A 12,721-nucleotide genomic window follows, 5' to 3' on the forward strand; every position below is an offset into this window, starting at 1 on the left:
TCTCCAGCATTGTTGTAACCCGTAACTGTTATAATACTGGATAACATTGTTGTAGATGCTCAAAGAGCCTTAATTTTGCTCAATATTGCAAATATCTGTAAGTAATTTAGGTTTCTTATTCTATGGTAAAACTGAAGCAACGCTGAGTGTGCACATACCCACATTTCAGCGGCTTCAAGGTCTTAGGGTTAGAATTCCTAGCCAATTTCAAATTGTTCTTACTCCAGTTCCATCCAAAACTGCATTAGATTTGTTCAGTATCGATATCAAGCGTATTATAAGACGATCGTAATAGTATTTTATGTGTCGTTAAACTGAGTCAAAACGGAACGTTTGACGAACACAGACCAACGTTTTGTCGAGTTTTCGGATTACTAACAATTTCCCATTGCGTTAACAATCGGCGTCTAAAAATCAGTCTTCGTTGGTGTTGGCGGTTTTGCCAAAGGTCAGCCAATGTTGGTTGGTAGACGTGACGTACAGTGGTGAGCTTGGCTCGTAATTGCCAGTTTCAGTGGCTACGCGCGTGCGTCGTGGTGCGTCCTCAGATTTTCCCGCCTAAGCGACCGCGAGTGTCACCAATTTGTATTTCGAATTTTCACATTCGATTTTTTATTCAAATTTCTGGATTTTGTAAGTGTTATGTGAACCGCCAGTGTTGTTATAGTGTTGTTTATATAAAATTGATTTGGCAAATCGTTTTTTTTTGTATGACTCGATCAGGTTCATCTATCGAGAGACTTCGACATCCGTGGAAGATTTCGCAAACATGATATGGTAAGTATCGACTAAACATTAGTTCAAAACTAAATTAGTTCGAATCTGTTCTTTAACCTTCATATTTACTAGTTTTTACACATAATTATTGTTTTTATTTGGCGTGAAGTCAAGGACAAGATCACTACAGGGAAATGACATTTTTAAAAATAACTAGGAACGTTCCACAGCAGAGATAAATACTTGGGACGTTCCGTTACCCGCAAAATCGTTTGAACCTTTGTTAACTGTTGTTTAGCAAGTAAACAGTATAGTGGATCAAAGGCGCGGATATAAAATGGTTTGTATTGCTGAAACTATAAAGAAGTGGTGAAGGATTTACGTTTCTGCCTTTGAAAGCTTTATTTCACCGTCTTAATCCCTTTTACGACGGCATTAGACAACGAATTAATTTGGAATGCGAACGGTTTGCGCGCACGCTATCGAGTAAATTGTGGACGAGTAATGCACTCATTACCATAAAATATTTAGGGAGATAAAACATTTTTGAAATTTTAACTTCCAAGCGATTGAAAAATGGATGCAATAGGTAATTTTGGTTAATATTTGGATCAATAAAAAGACGGCTTTAACAAATAATCCCTTGGTTTTACTTCTTGTGGCTGTATGGGCTTAATTGATTGTATATAAATATTTTATATTCAGATTACTATCACTATATGTGTAAATATACCATTTTGTATATTTTTACATAGTTTGGATGTGTGATACGAGTGTTGACGTCATTAGATCAATGATTTACAAAAATAAACAGTTGAAGTGACTTTCCATAGTGTGCACACTAGTCGCAGACGAGATCGTCAGATTAAATACAAATATCGTTTATTTAATACAAGTGGCCCGAGCCGGCTTCGCTCGGGTAAAATCATAATAAATTGTGCACCAACCGGAATTAGGTACACTATTTATAAAACACGCATCAAAATCGTAGTTCTAAAGACCTATGTATACGTAGGGACAGACAGCGGGAAGTTTTGTTATAAGTAGTGTAGTGATGTGTTACAAATAAAACTGCTTCTTTACTGCGGCAATGCTTATTCTATGCGTGAAGAAGTCACCAGCCATCCTGGCCACTCGGCCAGCTTTTTACCCAAAAAAAAAAACTAAAATGTTTAAGGCCAGAAGGGCCCCATCGGCCTAACGTTACTACATTTTATATAACAAATATTATTTATATAAATTAACTTCGTCTGTATCACTTCGATGTATTATACCCTTCGAAGTGGGTTAGGTAAACGTATCAGTGACCGAGATAGCCGCGCCGTCGGCGCTTTGATGTCACAAACTAACAGACAGACAAACAGTTTGTGATCTGTGAATCTGTACCGGACGTGTTGGATGATGCAATTAGTGGTTATCCACTAATTTTTAACACTGCCATGAAATATTTGCTAAACCTAACGTCTTAAGTAAAATAAATAATTCTACTTAACTATAAAGTATGTCATGTTAAATCTATACTATCTATACTATTATTATAATGAGGTAAGCGTTTGTGGGTTTGTATGTGTGAGGCGGCTAATCGCTGAAACTAACGAACCGATCTCTTCGATTCTTTCACCAAAGGTACATTATCCAAGATTGCTATAGGCTATATTTTATTTCAAAATTCCCACGGAAGCGACAGCCCCGGGCAACATCTAGTTTTGAATATAATTGCGGATCTGGATTCTTGATTTGATAGAAATCTTGTGTATCAAGATAGATTAATTATCCACGTTGATCGATCATTACAATCCATACTTCCTACTATCTCTCTAATATTATGAAGGCGAAAAGTTTGTGAGCATGCCTTCACGCTTTGGCTTTGGCCAATATTGTGAAATTTGGTATTGAGGTAGCTGATACCTTGGATTAACACATAGGGGGTACTTTTTATGAACGAAAGTACGCGTTTCCCATAGGATTAGATCAATAAGTCGTATGGTCAGCTGGCGCTATGGCGCTAAAGTTAGATAAAGAAATGTCAGAAGTTATTCCATTTGTGTTGTTGTAACGGCACTGAACTGTGGACAGAACCCGCCGCCGCGGGCTGCCACCTCTCTGTTTACAAAACACCGGTGTTGAATTTGAGCGGCGGCCGCCGCCATTTGCGTTACCTGTCAGGCTGTCAGCAAACAAGAAACATTCAACAACTATTCAAATCTTTCTTATAATCGCTAGCTCTATTTCATTCGGGGCTGTGGCGCTGCAAAACCTGGGATTAGTTCCGTACCATCCTTATAATATTATAAAAAGAAGCATCTGTCTGTATGAACTGGATAAATTCAAAAATTGCCAGACGGATTTTTGCACGGTTTAGGAGTATAATTTATTATGGATTTAGCTGAGCAAAGCCGGGACCGGCCGCTAATCTATATATATAAAACTCTAGACAGACAACGAACAGCCGAAACTACTGGGCGTAGACAGCTGAAATTTGGTGTATAGGTTCCAAGAACAGTGTAGGGGAGCACTAAGAAGGGGTTTCCTGAAATTTCTACGGGAAACTGATTTTTACTCACATACGAAGTTGTGAGAAAAAGCTAGTTGTCTATAAAATCGAGTAAAAAAATCACGTTTGTTAGGAGATCCCTAAATATCCCTATGATATGTTGGATATATCTAATAGCTACCTTGTTTGTTCGAACCATACCACGATCTACTATGTTCCGAAGATTACCCATACAAACTCACAAACACTTCTAATATATCAGTGTAAATTAGTGTAGATGAAATCAAATCTTCAATTCAGCTAAATGTCGACTGTTTACCGACTCTAATTCCATCGTGTTTAGACCCAGCTTCGAAACCTCGTAATGACACGAATGGTACAATTGTGCAGCTTTACTGTGTTTGTTTACGAATTGCACGCAAATGATTTGGTCCATTTGGGTTACGGTTCAATCACTTACCTAGCAAATTTTGAGATCTATGAGAAATTCAAGGCGAGCATTATATTATATTGCAAGGTTCGATAAATTGGTGAAAGTTTCAGTATAAAACTACACATTGTCTTTTTTGTTAAAAGAGAGAAATAAAAATAATTATTCTATGTAACATATCGCCCGAGATCTTTAGAGTGGAAGGGAAAATTCCATATTTTGTGGGCTATGTTTGTACGCGCAAAACGTAAAAACTGTAGTTTTCACAGTTGTATAGTGAATGGTCTAATTTAAATTCTGATATATGTTACATCGCTATATGTTGTTTAGAATCCGAGATATAACCAACAATAAATTATGAACACGGGCGAAGCGGCGGCTATAGCTTGTTCGTAAAACCTCTAATAAACTTACGCAGCGACAATTTCTTAGTATATAAATAAGTATAAAACCTAACCAATAATCCGCAATAAAGAAAAACTAACCACGAGATTATTACTGTGAAATTCTTGAACTACATATATCTAAGTTATAAGTTATATATTTAATAAAAAATATATTTTTATATCACTGTCTGATGGTAAGCAAGCAACACCGCAGACTAATGCGTTATGGACTTTTCAAGAAAGCGATATAAAATTTCCTGAATAATCCAACGACCAACCTGAACATCGATATGGGCATAATATAACATAGTTTTACACAGCAATGAAGAAGTAATCTACAAAATATTTTATGTAACGTAAACTATATTTACTGAAATGTATTATTTGTAACAGAGTCAGGTAATCCTGGCATTGCTAATATAGTCATAGGACACAATAACATGGTATTATCGCTTTGTTGTACAACATTGTCTACACTAACAGACTATAAGATCTACTACTGAGGCAGCGTCCAACCTACGAGATACGGACCCCGAGTGTTGTTGAACACTGGTCCAAATTAATATGTCCATTACTTGAGAACTAACTGACTAAGGACTTAACTTTAACTTTCCTTTCACAAATGAATTACACGAGATGAAAAGGGACAGAGTGCTAATATCTTTTGTGTGTCTTATTCATACCCAATTTTACAAGGCTCAATCTGCCACTTTGTATAATTTGGGCCGTGAAGTTAAGAAAATATTCTATCTCATGTGGATACGCTATTCTAATCGTCATTACTTTTCTTTGTATAAGACAGTGGAAGCGTCCTGGCGTGAGGTGGAGGTGAAAAATATCCTATTTTCTACACTAGTGTCCGATCTTTTACTGTTTACACTGCACTTGCCACTTCTCACTGCAATTTGGATACGACTACTGGTGAAAAGAAACTTATATCAGCAGCCGAATAGTTACTATCAGTCTACTACGAAAAATAGACAGATCATAATATCAAGCTTGGCAATAAACTTAGCGTCAAGGAAAGGGCTCGATATAAATACGCGGTCGGTTCTACGAACGAGACGCAGAAATAGCGACGCATCATTGCAGTTGTCACGTGTGACGTCATCGCGGGCGATGCCAGTGTCCGACAGATTATATACATACCCCATGATGGGGAAATATAGTAGATATTCATTTATTTGTTTCCACTATCACACACATACATATCAGAAGAAAAAATGGGGTACACACAGGTATTACTAAAGCAAATAACTTCGCTCCCGTGGGAAATTTGAGATAAAATATAGCCTATAGTAATCTTGGATAATGTACCATTCTAATGGTGAAAGAATTTTTAAAATCGGTTCGGTAGTTTCGGATATTACCCTCCTTACCTCAAACATACAAACTCACAAATTCACAGACGCTTACCTCTTTATAATAATAGTATAGAAGTCCGGTGAAGGAAAACATCGTGAGGGAACCTGCACACTGGTTGATTATTAATTTGTGTGTGAAATGGAGAAGGTTTTTTTGTGTGATTAATTCCACCGTAACGACCACGAGCCTCAACCATGAGGAATACGACTATGAAGAAGATAGAATAGAAGTATAGATTAAAGTACCTAGTTCAGGTGAGTTTTGCTTTCCCACTAGCTTTCATATGTGATTATAGAAGAATCTGAAACAGGTGTTGGTGCAACTCTGTATCTTGGTAACCTGTATTTAAAAATACCGGGATATCTTCGATTCAAACCGAAGATATTGAAAATAAGGGCTGGTCTTTGGGGAGCAGCACCTATAAAGTCTAGATGTGCATAGTTCATTTGCTTATAGTTAAGGCCGATAGCAATTGTTGCTCAAATAAATAAAATAAGTATCATATCAGTGATTGCCAATCAGACTTGCGTCAGAAATTCGATGGTCGTTTCATCAAATTCAGGCTGAGACAATAGCAGCGGTCATGTAAGGTTATAATGCATACCTTAATGTATGGTGACGATATTTTGGAGACTGGAATATAAACACAATATTATAAACTTTTTTTTGAAATTTTCCAGGATCAGACAGATTTTTTACAATAACGAACCCACAAAATGATTGTATTGAATGAAACCCATAAAGCCATAATAATTATTCTGTGGCAAATCAAATAGTTTATTCAGAAATTAGACCTCAAAGAGAATTCAAAGACATAACTTCTTTTTCACGTCAAATGTCTTGGCCAAGGTTTGATGGCCTTCTATGATCCACGGATCCCGCACTTCGTGATACGTATACAAATTCGAAACGTTTATATAAAATGGTACTGTTTAACATCACTACTATTTCTATTTTGTTAGATAGCTGAAGGTTGCTTTAAATAAATTACAAATGCCAATATTATAAGAACATCATCACTGTATTAGTATTAAGTATGTTAAAAATAACTTTATTAAATATACATACATTAGGAGATTATAAATATAGTTCCAAAATTAAAATTTTTATTCTTGGTACACTAGTTTATTAATCAGTCAAATAAACAATGAACAAAAAGTCGATGGTACGCAGCAAATCAGTCTTCTAGCAGTAGCTGAGTAGTTCTGAGAGGTCACAAGGCTTGTCGCAGCATTCACTGGCCACCCCCTGCCGCTTCGCTCTCATCGCCCCCAACGCCCTTGATTTTGGGTAAAACCAGGACCAACTGCCTTCCAAATCCTGTATTCTATCCACAGACCTTTTGGAAAGAGCATCCTCTTCGTATGGACATAAATAAGCTAAAGCTGAAGCTAGACGTCTTCCACAATAGAATTGTGGGTTGGATGACTCCACTGACAAAATGGCGGCGATGATCAGTAAAGAAAACAATTGGACCTTCATGGCTGGCTGTTGCGATAACGGATGAAGTTAAAATGTGTTTATTACAAGGGTCTGTGGTGTTTTATACTAGGGAATGGCTGATTAATATGCAAAAAGTCGAGGAATGTGTGGGATGCAGGGAGCTTCCAGGTCAGGTCACAAAAGGGCTCAAGGGTGATATGTCTAAACCTCTTATGTCGAGACTGGATTTGACGTCATATTTGTATCAATGAATTTACAATAATACTATTGAGTATGGAAATAAATAAGGAAATTTCCTGTGGTTGGGTGAGCACTGTCTTCTAATATATTAGTGTTGTAGTGTTAAATAGATTGTATGTAGGTAGTTTTATATAAAAATGCTCAAAACGAGCCAGATTTCAGAGTAATCGTAAATGAAGACGAATTCTTATTAGGCTTAAGGAAACGACCAACATCGAAATCTGTGAATCATTGCACTTAAGTACTATATAAATAAACCCTGTTCATTAATATTATGCAAACTTCTAAGTATTAGAGACAACATTCACGATAGGTACCTATTTAAGTTTTATACAAACAACTTTGCTTTTAAATTAGTAGATAAAATGCGCCTAAATTACATGACTAGTTTTTGACCGCGGCTTCACCCGCGTGAATTTGAAAAAAAAAACATGATTTTCATACAAACTTTCACCCCCCCCCCATAGTCATTTGGGAGTAAATTTTTGAAAAAAAAATGTAGCTTATGTTTGAACCGGGAACTTTTACTACATGAATACCAAATTTCATCAAAATTGGTCAGGCGGTTTAGCCGTGAAAGCTGTACAGACAGAGAGACAGACTTCCGCATTTACAAGATTAGTTTAGATAATCTAATAAAAATTTGGTATTTGACCTAAATTGACTGTCTAATTTTGGCTTCAACTATTTTTGTCTAATACGATTGCCAATTGGAGACTTTATGAGTTTTAATCAGAGTTCAAAGGGCATTGCTTTTACATGTGGGCGATAGATTTTCCTTGTATTTATTTTCGAAAATAATACATTCTTTTTTTATGACTTCTCAAATAGATTTCCATGAAAATTTGGGCGAATCTGTATGTTGTTTGATCAATGGTTTTCGATCTGTTATATATAATTTGATTTTCGTTAAGGTTTTTTTAAGTGTGATTAATGAGACATATGGTTTTATCCGAACGAAGCCGGAATGGGCCACTATAGTACATACATACACTATTAAAAAGAGGTTCCCTATTTTTATGTATACAATATTATGTCATAATTTAAAATGGCATACTTATCATAGTAATAAGTTACGCACAATATTAAATTAGAATAATGTTTTAGGCACAATTTTTTTACGCATACCTACCATAAGCATAAAAATTTTTAAGCATAATATTCTAAAGCATATTGGCGGCTTATGTCTGGCCTGAGAGCCACCCCGCCGCACCCTAACCTACTGCTACACTATAGCTTTATGCAAATCAAAATTATGGTAAAATACTAATGTATTATGTGTTTAGACTAATGTCTAAACTATAATTATGCCAAAAACAAGTATGTCAAAATATTATTATGTCAAAAAAATATATGGCTAACTCGTTATGCTAAATTAAATTAGGATAAAAAAATTATGCGAAAAAAAGGGATCCCTTAAAAAGAACCTCATCAAAATCTAATAAAGATAGACAGATAGCGGGAAGCCACTTTGATTTATACTATATATATATATATATATATATATATATATATATATATATATACATATATACACTTTGCTTTATACTATGTATTGACACTACATACTCGTAAGTCTAACACAATAAAGTTACATTTCGTACAATTTCCATATGTTGCTAAGCCCTGGCAAACACACGAACAAACTAAATGAATTACGTCGATGTGTGAAACATCAAACAATTTTCCATGTTTATTATATCCTCATGCGATGGAAGTAAGGTTTAATGGTTATTAAGTATGTTTTTGCGATTCGACAACCGTTGTGGATTGATGGCTGAAGTGTTCTCTGATGGGTGGCTGAGGCGCAATTCGTATAAGTCTGCATTAGAAATATAATGTTTATTTTTAAATAATTTTTGAAACAACGAAATCCGTTTTAGATTTGCCTGTCGTATTCCGTGCTGTGATCCACGAATAAGGGAATAGGTAAGGACAGATGAGGAAAATTGGGAAAATTTTGTTTTGCTCATTTACATAACTATTAATTTATTGCTTTAAGTCTAAACTTGCGGCTTTTTCTACCAGTCGATCGAGGTGATGCAGAGAGAAAATAACTTTTTTTGGGGTAAGTGCAAATGAAACAAATATGAAACAATATTAACTAAATTATATAAAATTCGATGAAACCCCGACATGGAATCATGACTACTCTCTCAAATAACTTTTTCATACAAAGAAAGTTGCACCGTCAAAAAACTTTAACGTGCGTATAAAAACGCAAAGTATTCAATTTTGCCTAAACGTCAGCGTCGCGCCGTTTAAAATCAACGTCAAATTTGTTGGTGCAACTCACCCTAACTATGATCTAGTTATCGTCTCACCATTTTTAAAAGATAACTATATATTTTAATCTTCAAATACTTTACTCTCCCTTCAGTTTGCGTCCGAAGGTAGTTTCTTATAGTTAAGAATCTATATTCAACACGCTGTTTACATTGCAACGTAATTGCAGGCCTCTGAATCATAGGATTCATAGGGATTAAACTGTCGCGGTCGATTGGTTGATTGGATATAATCCAGTTATATGTCGTAAATATCGCTTGTTGAGTAGATTTGTTTTGATTTATTCGCATGGGGAAGTATCTTCATAGGCAGATCAGATATATTCTTAACTAGCGACCCGCCCCGACCTCGCTCGTGTGCGGGATAATTTTATTTTCATTATTGAAAAATAATATATTATAAAATAAATTGTACATTTTTAAATGTTGGAATAAGTTTATTAAAGTAATATTATTAAAAGAAATAATACTTAAGAACAGGATTATAAAAATAAATAAAAATAATAAAATTTCGGGTGCAAGATTACGCACTTTATATATATACACCTACACGTACATAAAAACACATACATATATGTGTAGGTGTATATATATACACCTACACATACATAAAAACCCTCCTCTTGAATGACTCTATTTATAGAAACCCGCATCAAAATCCGTTGCGTAGTTTTAAAGATCTAATTATACGGATAGACAGGGGGAAGCGACTTTGTTTACCTATATACAATGTACCTAATGATGATGAATCTTGTCCTACGGCATCGATTCTCTCAAAGTCTTAATTTGTAGTCTTAAGTTTATTAAAGCTTTAATTTTTTGTTGATGAGTGCTTTGCAAACGATAGGCTAAATAAGTCGCTTACCTTTATATTTCTTGACGACCTCGGTGGCGCAGTGGTAAAGTGCTTGCCTCTGAACCGAGAGCTCCGATCCCGGTCGGGTGGTGACGGGAAATGGTCTTTTTCTGATTGGCCCGAGTATTGGATGTTTATCTATATGTGTATTTGTTATAAAATATAGTATCGTTGAGTTAGTATCCCATAACACAAGTCTCGAACTTACTTTGGGGCTAGCTCAATCTGTGTGATTTGACATAATATGTTTATTTATTTATATTTCTTTTTTCTAATATAACTATGTATAAATGTGACATGTGGTTATAATGGCCACGGTTACAATGGATCCTTTCGTGGATGCCGAGGAGGATTGACACCAGGCAGGCCAAAATCAGAGACATATCTTAAAAAATAATGAGGTTATATTTCTCACCATCCCCTTGTGGCTTTACGAGCCACAGCCGTTTATGAAACCGGGTTATAGTAATAATGTGAATGTGCAGTCTACTACAATTTGCAATTAGCTGCAGTTGGCAACACGCCCGAGTCAGATTTACGGCGCTACCAAGTTGACGGAATTAACCCTGTAGGGAGCTGGACTTGGTTTTTTCGTCTGTTTGTACTTGATTAATATTTACTATAAACTTAAATGGGAGGCCACTATTTGAAACGACATCTAGAAAGATCTTCTAGGACCTAGTGTTGTTTTTTAAGAAAACTAACGTCAATTCTTTATATTTCATAAAATATAAAGAGTTGACTTCAACAAAATATATTTACATATGAATGTTTTGGGCATTAAGAAAAAAATTGTGTGAGACAATAAAATTAGTAAGGTAATAGACTCGGTTGGTTTGGACACGTGATGAGGAGAGAAGAGAATCATTTACTGAGGAACGCTTTAAGTAGGAAGGTACACGGATATAGAGGACGAGGAAGACCTAGGAAGAGATGGATGGACTGTGTCAGTGAGGATGTGAGGTTGCTAGGGGTGGAACCAAATATGGCAAAGCGCCGACCCCAAATTATGGGACAAGCTAAGGCAAATGATGATGACAGTAAAATTCGATGCCACTAGATGCAGTAAGTAGTCGTAAAAGCCATGTTTGATGACTTTGGGTGCTTTAAAACTCAATCAGGCTGTTATAACACACTCGAAAAAAGAGATAATTGGAACAGAAAATAGAATATAAAACAGGTCTTCAGTTTTTGTTACGTTCATCATTTCATTAGAATAGGTAACTCCTATATTCCGTGAACTGTGTGATGTAATAATGTAAGTAGGTAGACTGTTCTATAAAACATACTGAGAAGCAAATATTATTGAGTGTTCAGTAACATAATATTTTCTAGTAATAAATACGATAACAAACAAATAAAACGGTAATACTACAAAACATCTGTAACATTATTTGAGCTATAAACTGTTGTTATAAATCAACGTAAACGAAAATAGGATTTGTCATGACTTTCGCGTATTTATATTTTACTACGAGTTTATGTCCGCGGCTTCGCCCGCGTTTATTTCCTGCCTACTACTGCCAATATCTTGGGTTCGAAGTATCGTATCATGAAAACTATATTCTAAGTTTGACCATCCGCTACACAATTGTGATAACCACATCAAATTCCATCAAGTGGTTTTTGCGTGGTGCGCGATGAAACATACAGACAATAATCTGTAAAAAAGAAAGGTTTTTCGGCTTTTATTAGAACCATAATTATTTTTCTTTAACTCCCATGTACAGACATAGCCCACTTGCTGTTTTATTATATGTATATAGAAATTTAAATGTTGGTCCATGATGTAGCTTTAACATACAAAATATATGTACTTAGTTGTGATTTAGGATCAGACGGGTTACCATGAAACACAAAATAAAACAACACAAAATATTTTGTTATTGTATATCCGTATCGAATTCCCGTCCACGCGTTTTTACGTTTATTTACTTAAAGATCACAATTCATATAACATCACATCTCAGACTCGATCTCCGCTGATTTCTTTACAAACTATAAAGCCGATGACATAATCAGTAAAGTTATATTTAAAAAAATTGCGAAAATATAGTTCCTCATTCTTACTAATTTTTCTCATGAATGGCACACGACAGATAGACAGTAAATGATGGGTTGTTACTGCATGTTATTACGGTTTGAATTCTGCTAATGTGTTCTAATACACGGGCAAATGAGAGCAAATCATGACGTCAAACGTGCGTAAGGTACAAATGGATGCTTGAGGCCGGGTGGTGCCTCATATAGCGAACTAGCAGCGCTCAATAAATTCTTGTAAATGTAACAAACGCTCGCTCAGGTAAAACCATATATAAATTACACACCTAAACCTTCCACACGAGCACACAGTCTAATGGTATATCGTACAAAAATCCATGTTGTTTTTGAGTGTATTCGTCGTTCATACAGACTGACGTGGCTCTTTTTATAATACGTAAGGGTAAATACATAATAGACAAATGGCACAGATCTAGTTGGCTTCAAAGTAAGTTTGAGACTTGA

General features: G+C 35.5%; 2 protein-coding genes across 5 annotated transcripts in view; one reads left to right on the forward strand and one right to left on the reverse strand.

The window, feature by feature from the left end:
• Positions 1–505: 505 nt before the first annotated feature.
• RhoGAP102A (Rho GTPase activating protein at 102A) overlaps positions 506–12,721 on the forward strand; it is a 71,459-nt gene continuing 59,243 nt past the window's right edge. For 2 of the 4 annotated variants that reach the window (XM_053760711.2, XM_053760713.2), the window contains exon 1: positions 507–777. The gene's annotated coding sequence lies outside the window, so the exon portion shown is untranslated. Of the gene's footprint in view, positions 778–12,721 lie in introns of all 4 variants that reach the window. The other 2 variants (XM_053760714.1, XM_053760712.2) reach the window with 2 other exon arrangements.
• LOC128678860 (bombyxin A-3 homolog) lies at positions 6,306–7,125 on the reverse strand. The gene has a single exon (XM_053760725.2). The coding sequence runs from the start codon at positions 6,872–6,874 to the stop codon at positions 6,578–6,580; it is 297 nt and encodes a 98-aa protein (XP_053616700.1). The 5' UTR covers positions 6,875–7,125; the 3' UTR covers positions 6,306–6,577.

The sequence above is a fragment of the Plodia interpunctella genome, chromosome 20, assembly GCF_027563975.2.
Source record: "Plodia interpunctella isolate USDA-ARS_2022_Savannah chromosome 20, ilPloInte3.2, whole genome shotgun sequence".
Classification (NCBI taxonomy): Eukaryota; Metazoa; Arthropoda; class Insecta; order Lepidoptera; family Pyralidae; genus Plodia; species Plodia interpunctella.

Excerpts from the sequence above, each read along its gene's own strand:
- LOC128678860 (XM_053760725.2), bottom strand. The coding sequence starts at position 6,874 with ATGAAGGTCCAATTGTTTTCTTTACTGATCATCGCCGCCATTTTGTCA.